Genomic DNA, 21,367 nt, shown 5'->3' on the forward strand with positions numbered 1-21,367 from the left:
CACTGCCACTTAAACAGCCCAGTGACTGCCCCTGATGGGGCTCTGTTAGCAGGAAGGTTTTGGGGGGGGGGAGGGGGGGGTGTGTGTGTCTTTCCATGGCTCGTGCTTTTACTCTGGATGTCCAGATGCGCCCATCCTGTGACTTCCCCAAAGAGGGAAACCTGTGTACAGAACTGCTTAATTGGGGTGAGGGATGTGGCAGACATGGGCCCTGGAAGACAAATAAATTAGTAATAATGGGAAACAGAGGAAAAAATGTTTTAAAAGCAGTCTGTGAGAGAAGCAGAGGAATGCTGTACTTGTGAGGCTGACCCAGGCACGGGCACCTTCTACCAGCGAGGAGATGACCACCAACACCAAACCCAGCTAACAAGGCGCGTGGGTGCTGGGGAGTGCAGTGTGAGGATTCTGGAAGGCTTGGGCAGATGCTTGATGAATGCAGGTATTTCTGTTTAGTCACTGAAAAATGACCGAGCGTGCATTTAATTGTTTGGACTGGAGATACTTCGCCGCCCTTTCGGGTAGTGCGAGAGTTTCCATTCGAGTCAATGGAAATGAAGGCCCCCTCCGGAGCAGAAGGTGCCCTGTATTCCTCCGAGCCCACCACGCTCAGAGGCCGCAGTTACCCGTTCCCCTGACAGTCCGTCCCCGCCCCAGTTGCTCTCCCCAGACACCCCGCCGGCTGGGGTAGCTGGGGCCGACCTCAGATGGGCGCGGGAGCGCTGGAAACCCGCTCTCGGCGGCAGCTGTGTCCGTACCCCGCGCTGGGAGGCCGCCTGCCCGTTGCCGCGGAGACGCGGGCCCGGCGACGCGGCGGCCGAGCGGCGCCTCCAACCGCTCGCACCCCCGCGGCGGCCCGGCCTCGTCCGAAGAGCCGATCGCGGCCCTCCTGCGGGCAGGCGGCGGTGCGGAGCCGGCCTTGGCGGGCTGTGAGGGGGGCCGGGGCTGCGCCTGCGTGCGGTGCGGTGCCCGCGGCGGGGCATCACGGGGCCGTGGAAAACCCACAGGCAGCGCGGCGGCCGCCTTAGCCTGGAGGAGGCGCCTCCGCAGGCCTGCCACAGCCGGGGCGTCCCCCACTGCCGCCGGGGGATCCCTGCGTCTCGGGGCGAGGGCCCGCGGCCACTCCTGCCTCACGTCTGGAGACCCGAAGCGTAGGGAGCCCTCGGGCGAGGTTCACCGGAGCGGTGTGTGTCAGGCAGGCAGAGCGCGGGCCTGGAGGTAAAAAGGAGTACAGCTAAGCACCTTATTACGACCCTAGCACCTGCTAAAATCAGTAGAAATTAGAAAGACTGCAACAAAGAGAACGTTTTCTTTGCATTGATTTGTAGCATGGATAGGGTCGCATGCCGGCGCTTGGGTCGCGAGGGCCAGTGAGACCCTCCTGGGAGTACAGGCGGGCACGGGTCGAGGAGCTGTAGGTTTGCTGTTCGCTGCAGAACAGGGCAGCAGTTGTTCCCCATGAGCAAGTGCCGTAAAGCAGCCGCCTGCCAGCAGCTCTGTGCTGAGCTCTGGGGAAAGGAGGGCAGGGAACGCTGCAGCGCTTGGGGAGGTCTGTGCTCCAGTGCAGGCGAAGCAGCGGAGGCTCTTAAGGCACCCTTGTCCTTCGAGATGAGCTGGGAAAGCCCCCCCAAAGCCTCGCTTACACTCTACCTCCAACGAGGTACAGCAGTAACGTGCGAGTGCCTGTATAAGACCTAGTAGAAAGGGGAAAAGGAGAGATTGATGAGACCAAGAGGGCAGCCAGGAGACTTGGCAAGACAGTATGTTGTCAGAAGGGAGATTATTTACTGCATATATGTGCGTCAGTGTTTCTGCCAAGCCTACACATGACATGGTGTGGGGGGAAAATAGCCACAAGGGCCAATCGGTGATTTTTCTTATTTACTATACCTTTAAATATGTATTATGATAAATGCAATCATTATTATAAGTGTGTATATATATAAAGAACAATTTGACTGTTTTGTATCATACAAAGAACATGTAGCACTGGGGATAATCTGCAAATCAGTAATATAAAAAAGAAACTTGCTTTGCATATGTTCTCTTTCCGAAATACATTGTTGTTTTTCTCAGCTCATGACTTGCCTTCAGCTGATCAGTTTGAATTACTGAGTCGGTATTCCAGGCTTGCTGACAAATGGATGACAACTATTCTAAAGAGTTTAATGGCAGCGGTGATAATTTTGGAGATGAACATCTCAAAAAGAGAAATTTGTCTGGTTCTGATTCATCAAAAGAGATCAGGAAAGCTGTTGAACAGTGTCTGTTGTCATCTTCAAGTACTCTTGATGTCAGCAGAAAAAATATTAAGCATCTTACTGAGGAAATATATAGACTGCCCAGCATAAAGGTGAGTAAATGGTTATGGGTAGTTCTGATACCCTTGTCTTGAGTATAGCACAGAGCAGTTAAGGGCTGGTTGCTTTGTCAGATGAGTGGAAAAGCTACAGATTCTTAGCTATGATCTTTAATCACTTTTTTTTAAGAAAAAGTCCTTAAATAAATCACTTCCATGTGTAATTTATAGTTGTGTATCCTTTAATCCCTTTTAACAGTGTTCTTTCCATAAAAGCGTAGAGCAGTTTACAGTTTTCACATTCGACATCTTGCATGCCAAGGAATGGCCCCTCTCTTTCTGGATTTAAAACATGTTTGTGTTTTTCTCTGGTAGTACTTTCATCTGGAAGGAAATGTCATATCAACGATTCCCGAGGATTTATTTCAAAAGCTGCCATATCTTGTTTGGCTGGATCTCCGGTATAACAAGATTAAAGCTCTTCCCCCTGGAATCGGTTACCACAGGTAAGATCATTGGTCATACAGATAATTTAATAGCAATCGTATTTGTCTTCTGTTTGCCTTACTGTAATTTCATTGTAACAGTCAGATTTTTATATGCTTTTGTTTGGCATTGACCTCAGTGCAGGAGAGCAGTAAATAAGCTTAATTTTGTTTACTAAAACTCAGATGAACTGAAAGGTCCAATTAATATTACGTAGTGAATTTCTAAACTCTTTCAACTTTAGAAATGTAAGACCTGTTAGTCTTTTCACGTAGGTTTTGCACCATTTTAATTTTATTGACTGTAGGTGACAATTTTTACAGTGTTGAAGGTGAGGTGAAAATAGGGACCCACGGTTAACAAACCTCTTGTCACTCCTCAGTGACAATGAAAGACAGTTTAGTCAAAGAACATTACTCATTAATCTGGTTTTGGTAGTTGTCTGACATGGTGTTAACTGTTGGAAGGATTAATTGGCTGTCACTAATTCAGATGGAGTGTGCGAGGAAGAAAGTACACCATATTGCTGTGACCCTGAAAAGTGCACTTGCTTTCGCGATCACCAAAACTAACTTCTCACCAGTGTTTTTGTTTTTTTTTTTTAAACATTCTTGGACGGTTCCTTGCTTCTCACTCCAGAAATGGAAGACCACAAATCACAATGTATGGTAGTAATTAACAGGATCAAAGAAATGGTTTTGTTACTGGAAGGAAAAAAAAAAAGACGACCAGCAGAGGACAGTTTGCTTGTGGTTGTAGTTCTAAAAGAAACCTTTCTGTAAAGAGTGAGTAAGGAGGAAAAGGGGGCAACCCTTGAACAGTATCTGCTACAGAATTTAAAAACCAAACCAAACCAAACAAAACCCCCCAAAAACCCCAACAATTTCATGGTATCTTGTGATTGAAACATGGTGCTTAAAGGTATTTTAAGATCACTTGTTTGTGAATCATTATATATTCAACTTGTGATTAGGAAAATACAGTAAATGAAGGTTATGCCTCTAAAATAGCTGAAAAATGTCAAGTTTAATGATGTTTTCAAATCTTTTAAATACAGCTGTCATAAATTATTTTTAAATTGGACAGGACTGATAGTATTTTAATATGGTTTGTAAATTATATGATCATCATTGCGTGAGTGGTTGAAATCCTTTGAGATTAAGACATTCTCTGTGTCCATCTTCCTCGAAAATAATGTCAGTCATTAGTCCCTGCATGGATTATGCTCTATCTTGTTTGTATTTTTTCACTGACTTCAAACAGCAGCTCAGATTTTAGAAAATGCCCATTAGGAATATTACTTAGCTTTCTCAACATTATTATAGTTTCATTTTATCCTTATTACATGTTGGAGCATAAGATATATTGTAAGATGTTTGGAGATTCTCTGGGTATCCTTTTCTAGAAGCAGCCGAAAGTGTTGTTTCCATCAAAAGCAGAGACTCATGGAAACATTGTGCTAGTTTGGGGCCCGATTGGTTGACCATTCAAGTTGTTCATGAATCTTTTCACTGATTTTAATAGATATTCTGATAAAAGTTTCTCCAGGTCAAACAAAAATATCACCTCAGTTGTGGAAATGGCGTCTAGCCCAGCATGCAGGGAGGGAAAGTACCAGTCTAACACTTTTCTCTCTAGAAATCTCTGCGAGATCTGGATGTACAGCTGGGCAGGGATCACCCAAGGGCATGTTCCACATCATCGTTGCCGCAGAGGTTGCATTCAGGCAAGAGCTGGCAAGAACAAGCATTTACTGTGGTGCAGGGCCTTAGCTCTCCATGCACAGGGCCTTAAACACTGGGGGTTCTGAGGCAGTGGGATCGCCCCGGCGTACCGTGGTGCTTCAAACTGCAGGGGAATTCGGGTTTTGGAGTCTGGAATCTCCTGTCACTTTCACTTTTAAATGGAATTCAGTACTCCCGCTTCAAAAATGCGAGCATGAATATGGTGCTTTCATTTTTTGACTGAATTGAAATGTCTTAAAATATCGCCACAAATGTTAATCCGGTGTTGAGCAGCTGCCAAAATGTTTGGTTTGTTTTTCTTTCCTAGACGTAAAGAAATATTATGACAGAAACTACCAAGCTTTCTTCTTGTTTGTTTTATTGAATTTTAACAGTAAACAAGTCAAATTGCAACACTAGTAAATAAAAACCCATTAACTTTTCTGTGAGGATGATATTTCACTTATGGTATGGACAACACCTTGTCTATAGAATATCATTTGATCTGATATGTTGCTGGATATTAAAAGCTATTTAAAAGAATGCTATTAAAATGGCAAAATGAAGCAGTCAAAAATTAGGAAATAGTTAAAGTATGGTTTCTGTATAGTCTCAGTTTCATAGCTGCCTGGGTGTCAGCGGCTGTGCGCTACAAGGGGAAAAAGAGACAACCTCCCTGCATTTGGATGAAGTGTCCCTGTATCCTAAACACACAGTAGCCCAGAGGTTCCCATTAGAGATGCTCCAAACATGCGTATAGCGACTCTGGGCATTTTACTTGCTAAACAATACCAATTGTTTTCTGAGCAGAGTCATACTGACTTTTTTTTTTTTTTTTCCAGAAGCTTAGGATTTGTCTAAAAGCACATTTTCAGATGTATCAAAAAAATATTGTATGTGACAAAAATGCCATAAATGTTGTATGTGACCCATGCCAAGCTTCTAGGCTGCTTCCAAGAATAGGAACGCTAGAGCTTTTCAGAAAAAGAAGTTGACGAAATTAAATACAAATAGGGCATATTTCTTTCTAATTTCATTATCAAAAAAGGCTGAGCAATTTTAGCTCAAATTTAGCCTGAGGAACACACTCAACCCAGACAGTTGAAGCTCAGCAAAACTATAAACAACTGAAAATGTTGTGTTTATAATTGGAACAGTCAGTATCAGACTTTAAAGTGATAAGCAGGCTTTGCAAAGAAAGAACAAATACTGAATACTGAAGTAGTATATAGTAGATGGGCATAAATGCAAACTTCAGATTGTCATACCAGAAAGGTTTGGGGTGTGTTATTTTCCAGCACTGATGTTAGCGATGGAGAAGTGTGGATTTACCTTGTGGAGTCCTTTCTGTAGCAGGAAACAAAAGCAAGAAAAAAATTGAGGAAAAATATTCTTGTGTTTCTATTTAATTAAATGAACTTTGCTCTTACAGTTGCTACTATTTTCTGTTTTATTGAAAAGGCAATTGAAAACTCTGCTTTTAGAAAGGAATCCTATAAAAGAGCTACCTGCAGAGCTTGGTAAGTACTCATTTCTTTTTTTGAAGATACCATAGACATTTTTTGGCTCTTAGTGTTTAGTTCTGTGGTTAGACTTTAAAATACTTCATTTATCTAAAGAATGGTTTTAATTTACCACGAACATGTGCTATGAGAGGGGGGAAAATTACTTATTTATAATTATTGCCTTCATTGATAAGAGGGGAAAATCTGTAGTGTTCTAGTCAGAAATGTTCATATTATTTCTCTTACTAAGGCTGAAATAAAAAACATGTATGTCAGACATCTCGGGCATCTGCATAGTAAGACATAAATAACTAAATGTGATTAGAGCTGAGAACTTCTGCAGCAGTTTCTTACACTTAAGGATGTCTTTACAGTTTAACTTCATTTTACTAACTCTTTTTGCAATAGCAGTTACTACTTTGGAATAACAAATATTTCCAAATCAAATGTTCCTAAGGAAAATAGAGCAGGTTGCATGGATTCCTGGGGTGGTCCAGCTGGGAGTCCTTGGGCTCTTGGAGTACTCACAGCATAAGGTTGGGGGGCGGGTTTTATCCCTATTTGATGATGTCTGAGCTGTAAGGCTCCTTGCTGTAGTACTGGGAGACTAACCTCCAAAGCTGCATCTGGGAGTCTGGGCTTGTGTCACCAAAACAAATGGCTTGAACTGAAGATGGCCACACAGTTAGGCCTGTGCTGGCTCCTGTGCTTCACTGGACTTCATTGTATTGTTTTCACTTTCCAGTACGCTCTACATACAGTATCTTACCTGCCTCTGTCCCTGAGATGATGTCTCTGCTAGTAAATAAAATGTGCCCAGGAATATCCCCAAGTACTGACGCCAGCTGGCACAAAATGACCTGTTCCTATACAATTACATTGTCTTGGCCCCAAACAGGGTGGCAGCATGCAGAACTCTCTTGGGATTGGATCTGGAGCATCTTAGTTTCCTGGCCACATGCAGGAATTGCCTGGGAGAGGCCTGGCTGGTTCAGGCAGACGTGTATCAAGGACCGGTCCAACCCTTTAGTGATACAGACAGTCGTAGTCTAAGGCCCAAGAATGTTCCCAAGTGCTATTAAGTTTTCTGTTATTTTAACAAAGCTTTGCTATTCATGCTTAATGCTGTGTAAGTGTGGTCCCTCCTGCTCCTTGGGCAACGCATTAAGAAAGCAACCAGACTCAGCAGTAAATACCCTTACATCACAGCCATTCTAGCCCTGTGCCTCTGCTCAGATTTTGGCAGAAAATGTTGCTTATGCAATACTGACCCTCTTGCTTTCCACCTAGTGGTTATTCTGGGGCAGTCTGGACTGGTCCCTTTTTGAGGCTTCCAGCACCAGGGTCTTCCACGCAGACCTGGCACTCTTCAGCTCTCTTGGGCCCTGCATTCTTCAGGCCTGCTACCCACGGGCTTCGGGCCAGCTCATCCTCCCAAGTCAGGCCAGAATCCCCTCTGGCCTTTCCGAACTCTGTGCTGAAATCATTCACAACCAACATGCTGCAGGGTGCAAGCGTGCTGTGCACTGGCTGACCTGATGGTGTCTTCATATATGCATAGGGAAGGAAAAAACAACTGACCCCTGTGGTTCAGATGCTGTTTACTCAGACACAATTCACACGCGCTACCAACTCTACTGTACTAATTAGCTTTTAGTTGCATCCTGAAGAAGGGCTCATTCCTGTGGAGTCTATCTCCTCAAAGACTTATTTGAAGGAGAGCTTTGAACAGGTGATCAAAGCATGCAAGAGTACAGGGAAGTGGCCTCAAACTGGAGTTGGACTTGGGTGACCTCTGCAGTCCTGCTGTTGCCCATCTGGCTGCTGGAGAGGAATGGCTGGTAGCCCAGGCAGGGGAAGAACAGGGGGCGTCAGTTGTTCCATTCCTGCTTCACGTGAGGTGGCCTGTTCCTGGAAGAACTCTGATCTTTCTACCCTGAGCTGAGCAGTGACTGAATCAAAAAAATATTATTAGCTGATTTAAACATCCTTGTGTCTCTCAAAGTAGAATGAGCCACTGGTATGCTGGCCTTTCTGCAGTAAACTTGTTTTATGTGATGTGGTTTTCTGGACAGATCCTAGATCAGGACTCTCTTCTGCTGTAATACTTCAATTGTTACAGGTTTCCCAGATTGGTATAGAGGTGAGGGAACTCCTACCATATGTGACACTTACCCGTTTCCCTTGGCTCTGTGGATGAGAGGTACCAAAAAAAGGATGCCAGCTATTCCTGCTGTGTCGGAGGTTTTGTTCAAGCCACAGCAATTGGAAAAGAGCGCTGCAGGATTTTCAGGGCAGGTTTTGTTGGGCAGCAGTGCAGTGATGACAGATGGCTGGAGGTATTTGTAGAGGCTGGCTGCAGCCAGGCTTCCCAAAGTTGTGTATGTGCTCATTAGTGAGTGGTGCAGTGATAACCCTGACTGAGTAGGGGTGGCCCAAGCCAGGCCGGTCTGCTCTGCCAGCTCTGCTAGCAGGACTTTCAGCATCATTTGCCTTAATCGCTTGCACACATCCACTTCAGTATTTTTAATGGTTGCGAGTATGCTGGATAAGGCTGGCAGGACTGTTGTGCTGGGGTGATGCTGTCCTACCATATGCCTTATTTTGGATGATCTGTTCCCTTGGCAGAGCCTGTATGTCCATGGCATTGCTGCCTGGCAGTCGTATATACCACAATTGCCACCATGTAATATATACAGATATATGTGTGTGTTTGTGTATATATGCACACAAAATTTGCAGAACCGAGCCTCCCTCTGCCCCACAGCAGCTGAGCTGCTTCAGACTTGACTCCTTACGTAGTGGACAATGTGAGACTTGGACCGGCACAGTGATTTGAACCTTAGCTAGAGGATGGTAGATGTAATGCAAGGATTCGCCTTAATCCAGGTTACTAAAGGCTTCTCGTTTCCCTGTGGTGGAGCTGTGCTTGTCAGGACTTCCAAGTCCCCTGCACATCCCAGGCAGCTTGCATCGCAGGCTCCTCCAGTCACGGGGACCTGAGGAGATTACCAAGCAGTCCACCTGGTAAGCTGGGAGAAAACCTAGGAATTGTGCCCGTGACATAGTGAGGGGTTGTCAAAATCTAGTATATTTTACAAAATGCTCACGTTTTGATGTTGTGGTTTAACCCCAGCCGGCAACTAAGCACCACACAGCCACTTGCTCACTCCCCCCTGGTGGGATGGGGGAGACAATTGGAAGAGTAAAAGTGAGAAAACGCGTGGGTTGAGATAAAGACAGTTTAATAGGTAAAGCAAAAGCCACGCACGCAAGCAAAGCAAAACCAGGAATTCATTCACTACTTCCCATCGGCAGGCAGGTGTTCAGCCATCGCCAGGAAAGCAGGGCTCCATCACGCATAACGGTTACTTGGGAAGACAAACGCCATCACTCCGAACATCCCCCCCTTCCTTCTTCTTCCCCCAGCTTTATATGCTGAGCATGACGTCATATGGCGTGGAATATCCCTTTGGTCAGTTGGGGTCAGCTGTCCCGGCTGTGTCCCCTCCCAGCTTCTTGTGCACCCCCAGCCTACTCGCTGGTGGGGTGGGGTGGGGTGAGAGGCAGAAAAGGCCCTGACTCTGTCAGCGCTGCTCAGCAGTAAGGAAAACATCCCTGTGTTATCAACACTGTTTTCAGCACGAATCCAAAACATAGCCCCATACTAGCTACTATGAAGAAAATTAACTCTATCCCAGCTGAAACCAGGACATTTGACAAGACATCTTTTTCTGACAAAATCGTATTTCATGAGCTAATTCCTAGCCCACTCTTCCTCCTACCCTTACCTATCGCGCTCTTGTCTGTACACTTGCCATCATAACCACCTATATCAAGAAACAGAGTAGGAGCTAATGCTGACAGTGTCAGCACTAACTTAAATTTAAGTTACTGTCCTGCAGTGGCTGTTCTGTGGTTCTTTGTCTTCTCTTTTTTATAGTAAGTAGAACACCAGTTTCACGATGCTGGTATCATCAATACCAAACAAAAAGTTTGTAATGTAAACTGAGATGAGTTTGGAGGGGAATCGGTAACTCTATCTCAGCTGTTCATCTTCATTTCTTGGGTGTGTTTTTCTTCCTGGAGTGAATTTGCAATGTTTGCCTTCATTCATTGAACTTTTTAGTTTGTTTGTTTTGTTGAAAGCTACCCGTTCAATGAATGAAAAATCTTTGGAAGGGGAGCGGAGTCTGAATGGTAACAAAACAGTTTTGTTATTCACCTGTGGCTGTTCCTAGAATGTTTATACTGGTTCACCTGATTTGTGTAGAATTGTCATGTGTTCTGAATTTAATTAGCAAAGATGAAAAATTCATTGCCAGCCAACATGTTTCAAAAAATGATCTCAAACTCCAGCGTACTGTGCGCTAGGTGGGCAGTGTTGTGGGGAACTTGGGATACATTTCTTCTGTTTCCAGGACTACCAGTGGCTTGCTGGAGAAGTCAGGAGAGTTACCTGGCTTTGGATAAGTCACCAGACTACCCACACCTCAGTTTCCTCTGCTGTAAAATGGGGATAACAATACTGTTACAGAACTCTTCAAGCCTGCTAAAGAAAGCATTTCATAGGAGTTAAATAATAATTATTGCTGCATCTACCTAAATGTTCTTTAGAATGATTTAAGAACAATTCTAAAGCATGAAGAATCTCAGTAGGTGATGCAGTTTAAGATTTAAGTAAATTATTTTGAAAAGGATGCTGAAAGGTAGAGCGCCAGTTTGCCATCCTCCCAGGCATGGAAGTGAAGTCAGTGCACACTGCCGCATCATGCAGCATGAGCTGTAGCTGCATGTCCTGTGTAACTCCCCCACTACATTCAAACCATGTTCAAACCCGAGTGGTTTTCAGCAAGGTAAAAAAGAGATTTCATTTTTCCAATACTGAAGTCATCTGTGTGATTCATTTTGATCATTTCTGTTTAAAAGTAGATTAAATTTCTTCATACTAAATGATTTTAAATCTAATTGTATTCCCAAGTAGTTCTTTACAAGGTGCATTTTCCAAGCCATTTCTTTTTCTTAATAATGTAGCTGCGTTTGTATTTTATGATTATTTGAAGTAATTCTCTAATTTGTGAATCGTGACTGTATGAAAAGGCATTCTGGTAATTGTAGCTCACTTGGCAAACTTTTGGGTTTAGATTGTTAGAATACAGTAAATTTAATAAACCTCCAAACCTCAGCATTCCTTATCATCAATGCCATATTGACAACAATCAGTATGATTGTTTAGAGCATTGGGAATGCTTGCTTGTTTGACAGAGGTACATTCATATATGAGCTCTGTGGATATATTTCTTCACAAAACCAACAGCAATAATCACACAACAGCATATTTAGTCTCTGCAATAAACACGGATTTTCAATTTTATGCTCTGTTGTTATTCTGTAACATAATTATGTATACAGCACTGCTGGTCTGTTGTATTTTTAGTTTGTAGTCGAGTAATTCTTCCTTTGGGCCCCCCTTTCCCCCCCCCCCCCTAGTTTTTCTGGGATATTTCCCTTGATCTGTGGTACCAGGTAATTCCTCTTTTCTGACCTCTCCTCAGAACTTTTCTCCTTCTGCAAGATGTTGTCAGGCTGATTCCACATTGTTCTCTTATAAAGTTAACTTACAATAAAGCAATGGTATGTCTGTTTTGTAGCCAGCATGTGGTACACATGTGGTGCAGTTAAATTTTCATCTAAATGTTTCCCCAGGGATTTCAACAAATAATTTTTTCAGTCCCATTCCTGTTCGGTTTCTCTAAATCACCCCAGTTGGAATTGAGTGCAATTTCAGAATAATGATTCAGACAGTTCTGGTTTTCATTGGTTCTCAGTTTGAGTTCAACTTTAGCAGACTTCAAAGTAATAGTTCTGATTAAAATTTGAGAGTTCTAGTTCTAGCTATGGTCTGTGGGGAAAAAAAAAAAGTTTTGAATGTTTCTGAGATTTGAGCTAAATTTTCCTTAACCCTGAAGTAACTTCGTTGGTGTTGGGATGGCAAAACTCAATTTTTCTTACACTACTGATAAGTTACCAGTCAGTTCTGACCCTGTGGCTGATCAAAAAAACCCAGATAAACAATGAAAAATTGGAATGTAGTTGAAAAGAAATAAGTTTTAGGTGCATTTGTTCTCCATTTCAGTGAAATGGGAACAAATCTGCATTCCATGGCGGCAACAGGATGTCGCAGTAAATTCTCTGTGTAGCTGTGGTATAGTTTTACATGTAGCAGGTTGTACGTACCATCTCCTTGATGTGAAGAATCCATTTGCTCTTGGGTCTCAAGTCTCTCTTTCAAGAGAACGGACCCAGAAGGATCCAGCAGTTGTCTCCATCGTGATGCTTGGAAGAACTCCTTTGCACTCCCCAGCTTCCCGGAGAACCCTAGTACCTACTGCAGCTGCTCATTGCCTTCAGTTGCTCTCATGCTGGTTTTTATTTTTTCTTTTTAAGTGTACTTTGTCAATAGTGCTGTAGTTGACATTTCTAGAGAAGTAATGGAGTTGTTAATCACACTGTAAAATTTGTTTTGCAACATTCCTTTCAGCTTTAATTACTGGTAATTTAAAATCAAATAGCTGTGCTATTAGTAATGTATTTGTCATTTCTGCAAATAAGGTTTTACAAAAACATTTTAAAAGAGCAAATACACTATTTTATACTGTAATGAGTAAAGCAGATAGACACAGTCAGAATTTTAAGCAGCCAACCTGTAGAAAGTGAGGCAGATTAGACTGTACAGTCAAGCTGTGAATGGAGATTTAAAGTGTGACTCCAATAATACAGTATGAAAAATACATTCTGGTTGACTAGATTGAGATTGTCTATGTTGTTTTCAATGCTGCACTTCCTAAATACATTGTTATTATAAACCATATGTCAATCTAAAATAAATGTCAGGACGAAATACGATATTACCTTTCTTTTAGAGACTTGGTACATTTATATTTTGAAAGACTTAACAGATTTCAACTGTTGTGGTTTTGTTTGGATCAAAACTGACTGAAAGTAGTATTTAATTCTGCAAATCTAGTTAGGAAGGCAAAATTGCTAATTTTATTTTACTTCTATGAAACATAATGTATAAGTATTTATAAATAATCAGCATAAATCTGATTTTTGAAATTGATTGTGCATATTTTGCACTTTGTTCCCATTTCACCAGACAGTAAGCAGAACGTGACAGATGACTTCCACCCTGCTAGTCATCTTCTCTTTACATGTGTAACCTGCGCTGCATATACTTTTGCTTATGAGATGAGTAGGAGGCTGCGGCAGGCCTGAGAGACACATGAACTCATTAGCCTTTGGGAGGCTGAAGATTTATGTCACTTTGTTGTGGAGGGATGGTGGCTTTTAGCTATTCTTGCCCAAGAAAACAAAAGGTGAGGCTAGGAGTGAGAAGCAATATAGACCCAATGATTTCAGAAGTAGAAAATCGGAACAACGCACTAGAAAGAAAAGAAGGAAAACTTCAATTAAAATCTTTAATTCCTTTCATATTAAAAATAAATACAGGGTAAAAAACTGGTTTATCAACACCACAAATTCCATTCATTTATGAGTAAAAGCATAAGATCAGCAGCTGGGGTATTGTACTGGTTAGCTAATAATGTAATAATGGTAATTATCATAGAAAACATAAACACAGTCAATACCAGTCATTCACTTTGACTCAACTACTATATATCTCTGAAAACTCGCCCATCTTTCAAAACATTGAAAGGTTGGGCCCGATGACTTTTCGAGGTCCCTTCCAACCTCGGCTTTTCTGTGATTCTGTATTTGCTAAATTATATTGTTTTCACAGGAAACTTAACTTCGTTGACAGCCTTGAATCTGAGACACTGTCCCCTTGAATTTCCACCTAAAGATGTCATACAAAAGGGATTAAAATCCATCCTGTGCTTTCTCCGGGATTCTGGGAATGGAAAACTACTCTGTATGGAGCCAGCCACTTCAGGTATGTTGGAGATGTATTTGTGTGCATTTACTGTAATTTGTTTTGAAAAAAGTGTGAACCAAGGGATGCTTTCCTTGTGGGCTTTTTTGCTAATGGGTGTCATCCAGCTTTGCATCTGAAAGGGTTATTGCTGGCTAGGATAAATGGGGAAAAAGAAATGCTTCAATGTTGTGATAAAAAATCAAACTGTGACTCTTAAACCCCTAAGTGGAGAAGAAGAGGTTGTATTTGTATAAGAGGAAGTCTTAATTACATGTGATGCTGTTAGAGAATCAGAAGACGAAATTTCAGCAGAGGCTGTTCTTTAGAATCAGCAGAGAAGCATCATCAACAGAAGGTTGGGCCGATTCATTAAGATGAAAAATGGCTAGTGTACATGCCAGGCACTTATAAGAATAGTAGAGAGGATAACTATACAGGTAGATGACATTTTATAGGGGATATAGGGGAAATTGAGATATTAGGGAAATGAAAGAGGACACTTAATTAGCAGAAGACTGTGGGAAAAAAAAATGGAAATACAGTACCTGGCTTACAGAAAAAAGATGGAGCTGATAAAATTACAGGTGGATCAGTGTAGCTTCTATTTCAGGACATAGTCTGGTTCAGATACTCAAGACTGCTGCAAACACTAAGGAGATTAGTGACAGCCTCCCATGGATGTTAAACCCAAAAAGTCATGCTAATCGCATTGCCTCCAGTGACACTGTCAGAGGCCTGGTGTGTAAAGGAGAAATAGTTGATGCTGCTGCAGTGAGGCACAGAGGGCCATTGCAGGTGCTGGAGGCTGCTGAAGGCTGGCAGATAATGGCCTCCTTTTAGCGTGTGTAGTGCCAATATGCATCTTCCCACAGTCTCCAGGTAGGAGGTCTGTGGTGACGAGGCATGGCTGGTCAGCCGGCTGCAGGCGGGTTGCAGAACCAGCTTTCTGCTTACTCTGTGTCGCCAGTCTGCTTGGCCTTTGGCAGGAGGCAAGAGGAAAATGAAAATATGCATGGAGGAAATTCCTTCTGTCTGCCTGTGCGTCATAAGGAAGGTGGGGACATAATTATCAAATTTGTATACAATCTGAAGGACAGACCTACTTCTTTTTAAAAAATTTAGTGCACTATAAATACACTGTACACCATAACTAATTTTTACAAGCTGCTTGATATTGTTCATCCACAGACTGGAAGCCTGATCGTGTTTTCTGTGTTTTCATATTGTGTTTGAGCTCACATTCTTCAAAGAGAAGCACAATTTGCTCTTTATCACACTTTCTCCTTTTTTTCCCCACAGTATTGCAGTTATAAATTTACATTAGGAGGGTAAAATTAAGAAGTTGTCAGCAGAGAGGAAAAGATGCAACATCATTTGCATTATTTATGGTCCGATAGATTCCAGAAGTCATTAATAATAGAAATACTGGGCATATTCCCATAGAAGACCTCTTCTCGTACTTAAGCTTTCCTGTAATGAAGGCCAATTACTGTGGATACCATTAGTATCAGACTGGAATTAGGGGTGTTTAAAATGTGATATCGTTAAAGGGTACGCAGTAAATTCAGGGTATGAATGAGCCACTTAAAATGCTAAGCAATATGGTGAAATATAAAAATATCAGTTCAAAATACCATGATACGGAAAATGAAGTCAAAATACTGATGTAAAGATAATGACTATATTTTTTTTTTATTAATCTCAATTCCATGTATGGTGTCATTAAAGGGAACCATGCGCATTTCCAGAACGTCACGTGATTGTCTTCATGTTTTAAGACCTTGTTTATAATTCTTGTTTTGAGACAAATTATATCCCAGTGGTGTTGCTTAATTACCACTATTTACCTTCCAGTTTCACCACATTTTAGCATGACTTGAGACCGAGCAGTGCATTTTTCTATATAGACAAGTTTTATCTGCGTTACTAGTACTTAATGTTTATATCACTTTTTCCGTATTAGTGGACATTTATTTTAGCATGCATAATATGTAAAAATCTGCTTACTTCACTTGAGATCCTGATGACTTAAAATGTTAAGTTATAGACTGAGATACCATCTGTATTATCCTCCTAGCTTGGCTTTTATACTTGCAAGAGGACTTCTTTCTATGTGATCTGCCGACAGATTCACATGACATATTACAGAAGTTAAGTAGCTCAGTGGGTTGGGAAGTTAAACTGTGTTCTCAGAAGACCTAAATCCAGGCTTGTTTCAGACCACATTTTGTTAGCTTCACACTGATTTTGATGCCTCCTCAAACAAGGATCATGCTAGATAAGAACTATTGCAGGTCAAGAACAAAGTTAACTGGCAGAGGTGTGCCAGGAAGCAAGCCCAGCACCTGCCTGCACGAAGTGTTCCTGATACCTGCCTCAAGCCACATCATATCAGAATTAGTGTAAATTCATCATCTGGAAAAATTTACAGAGTCTTACAGGAAGGAAACCAGTGATATGTTAAAATAGACCTTTTAAGATGCAAGACTGCTCTTTTAAACGTATTTTACTGTTTTAGAAGTCCAGTCCTAGTTTAATTTTTAATGTAGTCATAATGATAGTGCTAGAACCCCAAAGTTCTGTATTTCACAGAATTGCCCATGCTACAGGAATCGGCATGGGCCATTGCTAAACATTATGAAAGAAAATCAGAGATGTCCTCTTCCTAGGCAGGTAATCAGTGGCCCACGGAAGTGGGTAAGCTTCATTAAGTTTTTTGGGTTTTTTTTTGTTAAATGCTAGCATTTTAATATAGAAACATACACTAATCATTTAACTTCTTTTTTTTACTGTACCTGCTGCAGAATCTGTCATCTTTACTGGTGCATCGTGCTACATTCATTTACAAAGAGTACTAAAATGAAAGGGAAAAAAGCTTTTAGTTTCATTTGTGCTTAATGTTGTTGAGGCTAATGTTTGTTTTTCTGGACATAGGCCTAATGGCAAGTGTAGGTGTTCACTTGGTATTTCTAGCAACAGCAGAATAATGTTTAGGATTGGAATAGGAGAAACGCCTGGGAGTGGGAATAAAATGCCAAACATTTACCATTGATTTTCAATGAGAACTAATGTGGCTCTTGGATATTCAAAATTATGCCTTTTATAGACTTCCAGAGTGTTTTGGTAACAAATCCTTATCATGGTTGAAATACATTGGAATGCTTCAGTCCAATTAAACTAAGCTTTCTCTAGCATTCAAGTGGAGTTTTAGTAAGCAAATTATGCAAAACTGAAGCAAAACTTCTGCGCAGTAGAGTACAGATTCTTACTGTACTTATTGATATGAATTCTCCCCTTTACAGTTAGGAAATTAATTTATCTTTGAGCTTTTTTAATTGTTACCTAAAGTAAAAAATTTAGGGTAGTAACAAAAGCATGTATTTTTTTATGTTAGACTAAAGTAGTACAACCCCTGAACAGAAGAGAGTACTCATCTTAGGGACATCTGGCTAAGTATATTTACGTACTGTACTCCTAACACTAGTGTAGTGTTAGGAGCTCAGTAATGAGTTGAAAGAGGTTTTCTCGATTTTGTTTTTAAAGATGTGCAGACTATGAAAACAGGATGTCTGCTTTTTATCTTTTTATCTATCTGTGTGAGGTGAACCAATACTGTTTTTCAGCGATCGCTTTCTATACTCAGCCGTAGCAATTTAGAATTAATTACAGCTGATCACTATTCAAATTAGTATGTGAAGTGAGAGTTTTGAACTCACAGCTGTTTTCCCAAGTTCCCTTACGCGTTTGTTATATGCTTCCTTTCAAAATGAACAAGTAATATGCTTGAAACACTCTATAGTTATTTATTTTGGTTTTTAACTCCCCTTCAGAGGTACACAATCTTGAAAATTTTGAGGATTTTGTTAGTATTCTTCAAAATAGCAAATCAAAAGCATTTTTTCTGCTGATTTTTGTCTGCATAAGAATGTGGGATTGCATTCTGTTCTACTTTATTCAAACACAATAGATTAGAATGACAAAACAATTATAAATTATGCTCTGGAACAGCGTTGTAACTTAATTATGTTATCATGTTTAATGTTAGTTTAGATAGTGGTATATTTAAAGAAAAATAATCCCATGGACTTTAATGTTTAGAATCTGTGGGCATGCACATGAAGTTTGGGAACCTTCTGTAATATGCAAGAGTTTCTTGCTCCCTCCCACATGGCCCATCTGTTCATGTTGGATGAGAGCCGTGTGTAAGAAGTAGTATATACATACTTCATGCAGAGAGGATAACAGAATGTACCTTGGAATAATGCTTTTTCTCTAAAATGTGAGAAGAGGAGGGATATGAAATCCAGTGTGTTTCTTCTCAAGGATTCAGGGAACCTCCTAAGCCTACAGTTTATATAGAACCAAACCTTTGTGTATCTTATGATCCCTCAACACTGCAGTCAAAGGTGAGCTGCGATATATTTAGCTGTTGTGGTTATTTGGGCAGCAGAAGGTCTAGGGTACAGACCTACCCAAAAAAGTGGATGAATTCTGTGGTGACCAGCTATTGCTGAGCTTGGCACTTCTGTGGGTACCCTAATAACTTACTGGTAACTGTGGTTTGTGTACTTAAGTGTAAGTCACACTTTGGAGTGCAGCATAGATATACCTTAGAATTCATCATCGTCGTGTAAATATGAAAGTTCACTTGTGTGTGAAGATTAATACTTATAAAGGTGTAATTTGAGATTATGCTGAATTTGTTTAACCTGAGATGCCAGTTGGGATGAAATGCAAGGTGTGCTAAAGCTTTCATCAGTACTTTGGTTTACGTCATTACATTACATTACATATTTAAATTGATTACGTTAAAAGATCTTTCCTGTTTTGACTCACAGATTGCATTTGGGCAGTTGTAGTATGTTAATGATTATTGTATCTGTTTGCTTTGCCTTTTTACTTCCTCTGATACATGGAACATATTTTTAACTCGTATTCATCATGCAGAGAACTCTAATTCAGTCATACACAGTTCATGTAATACTTATTTATACCCAAATCTACATTGGCAGGCTATAAATGCTGCAGAAAAATGAAGTGAGACAGAAAGTTAGGGTTATATACAGCCTTAACTCAATCCTTATATGTACATGCGTTATGTGAGTCTCAATTTCCACTCCATTTTTTTCCTCAAAGTAGAGATGCCAGTATAAAGCCGGGATTTTCCACTTTCATGTCCTCCTCTGTTTCAGAAATCACTGTCGTTTATACAGTATATTTGACATGGCCTTATTTAAAGCTTGCTGACGTCTGTGGTAGACTCTCGGTTTAGTTGCAAGGGTCTTGGGTCAGCCCTGAATGAGGCAGGGGCTCCGGCGGTGGTACGGAGCTCTGCTCTTTGGGTCGCGCGTGTCCATGGTAAAGGCAACAGGGGACTTTCCGCGAGTAAGACTATGGACAGTAGTCTGAGAACTTGATTTCTGCAGGGTGTTGAGGACACATGGCTCGTAAACTCGGTGTAAGTCAGAGGTATTGAGCACTTCACAAAAATGATTGTAACGTTGAATCAGCTTCTGCATGGTGGAATTGATAAAAAGCTAGGTGAAGAGTTTACCGAATTATGAGATACATAAATTATCAATCAAAAGGAAGCCCCTGTTCTGCTCACATTCATCAATAGACTGTTGGCTTCTTTCAGAACACAGATTGCTTTAAACTTGTGAAAAATCTCTGAGAATAAAATAGTTATTAAAAGAAAAAAAGACCAACGAATCCCACTTCTTTTAGACTGATTGATTAACACTAACTGCTGTGTTTCGCTTAGAAAAAAATTAAATTTAATTGATACATCGGATTACAGTAATCTCCCTTTAATTCCAGTAGAAATGCCACCTGTTGAAAAGCTAAACTTAAGTGAACTGTTGCAGTCCAGTTTGGATTTGTCAGAGGAGTGGCCTAATGAAGAGGAAAAGCTAAGATTTCAGAAGCTGAAAGAAGAAATTATAAAAGATGAAAAAGAAGAATTTCTTGCTGACAAATGTATAGGTGGAATCCACGATTTTACTGAAGCAGGGAAAAACCACAGAAAGAAAGAACAGCTCTACTCAGAGTCAGCTAGTCTTTGCAGGTGACGTAAGCTTCATGCAATGGTATATGATAAGGATCTTGCAAGTGCTGGAAAACTCTGTGTTTCTATTGGAAAATATAAAAGCAGCTCAATATGCATCATTATACTCATTGTCAAATAGGTATTTGATGAACAAATGGTATTTTTGACATAAGTATATAGAATACAAAACAACTTTTACATTTTCTATTATTTTAAATATTTTTTATCCAAAACTAAAAAACACTCTCAATCTTTTATATTTTCTCATTTACTTCCTTTTTTTATTCCTATTTTGATAATTGTACCCTTGAATGTCCAGATTCATTCTGCTGAAAAACAATAGAATTTTATAATACAGAATAACAAAGGACTGTAGAAACCTGGTTAACTTAATTTTTCATTTCTAGTATATGCAATATGATAAATAACTATGTATAAATACAAGATAATACATTAAATTCCTTTACATTTGCGTACAAAGCATTTAGTAAATGCTTTATTTGTCGTATCTCACAATATGCAAATAATGCAAACCCTATTTCAGAGAATTTATTGGTGAATTCTTTCTGAAAAAGGGAATTACTTTTTTGTGTAAGGGAGAGAATAAACACACTGGTAATGTTCTTAATTTTTTGGTCAATATTTGTTATGGTATCAATTATTTTTTCCCCCAATATGCATGAACATTTTCATTGTTACTTAAAAATTGTTTCTCAACATTAGTTTTTAATAAACTAGAGCTGACTGATTTTTTAAATATTGACCATTTGATTAGGTTTCAGATTTCAAACAAAAATAGAAAAGGGATTTTTGTTTTCTGTGAATTTTCTTTCTTGCCTTCTCTCTTTCACTCCTCACTCTTTTGCGTTTGTCTCCCTCCATCTCGCTGATGTCACTCCCAGAAAACATAAAATACTGTAATTCAGTAGCAAAAAGCCATGTGCTTAATTAGCATGGAAAGGATAGGGGGGAATCTCCAATAATTGCCGATTTATTGGTTTGGGAGATTCACTGACCTGTGCATTCTGTGTTCGCCGTTAGGCCTACGGCTTTTCTTATGTGACCAGAACCTGGGGGTGGCAGTCTGTCCTACTGTGTGCCTCAACGCCAGCTCTCAAACCTTGCATTGCCCTACTTCTCACTATTCTCTACATTTTATGATGTATGTTTTACATACTGTTTGGTATTGATACTCTCATGCTTTAGGGGTTTTTTGGTTTTGAAGTAGCAACAGTATGGAAAAAATCTTGCAGAATTCATGGTTTAGGCTTACTTTTTTTTCCTCGCAATACAACCTCGGGCTTGCAGCGGTTTTTGTGAAGTAATTCATTTGGTAAATGACTCAAACATGTTTTCTACTTTAAA

At 40.6% G+C, this 21,367-nt stretch overlaps 1 protein-coding gene across 1 annotated transcript in view; it reads left to right on the top strand.

Annotated features, from left to right (window-relative positions):
- The first annotated feature begins 707 nt into the window (after positions 1–707).
- The window catches only part of LRRC27 (leucine rich repeat containing 27), a 34,954-nt gene continuing 14,294 nt past the window's right edge, over positions 708–21,367 (top strand). Inside the window, exons 1-6 of the mRNA XM_076338019.1 lie at positions 708–929; positions 1,156–1,218; positions 2,675–2,805; positions 5,971–6,029; positions 13,819–13,971; positions 19,774–20,020. Of these exons, the coding sequence (XP_076194134.1) occupies positions 708–929; positions 1,156–1,218; positions 2,675–2,805; positions 5,971–6,029; positions 13,819–13,971; positions 19,774–20,020 (875 nt within the window). The remainder of the gene's footprint in view (positions 930–1,155; positions 1,219–2,674; positions 2,806–5,970; positions 6,030–13,818; positions 13,972–19,773; positions 20,021–21,367) is intronic.

This window comes from Aptenodytes patagonicus, chromosome 5, assembly GCF_965638725.1.
Source record: "Aptenodytes patagonicus chromosome 5, bAptPat1.pri.cur, whole genome shotgun sequence".
In the NCBI taxonomy this organism is placed as follows: domain Eukaryota; kingdom Metazoa; phylum Chordata; class Aves; order Sphenisciformes; family Spheniscidae; genus Aptenodytes; species Aptenodytes patagonicus.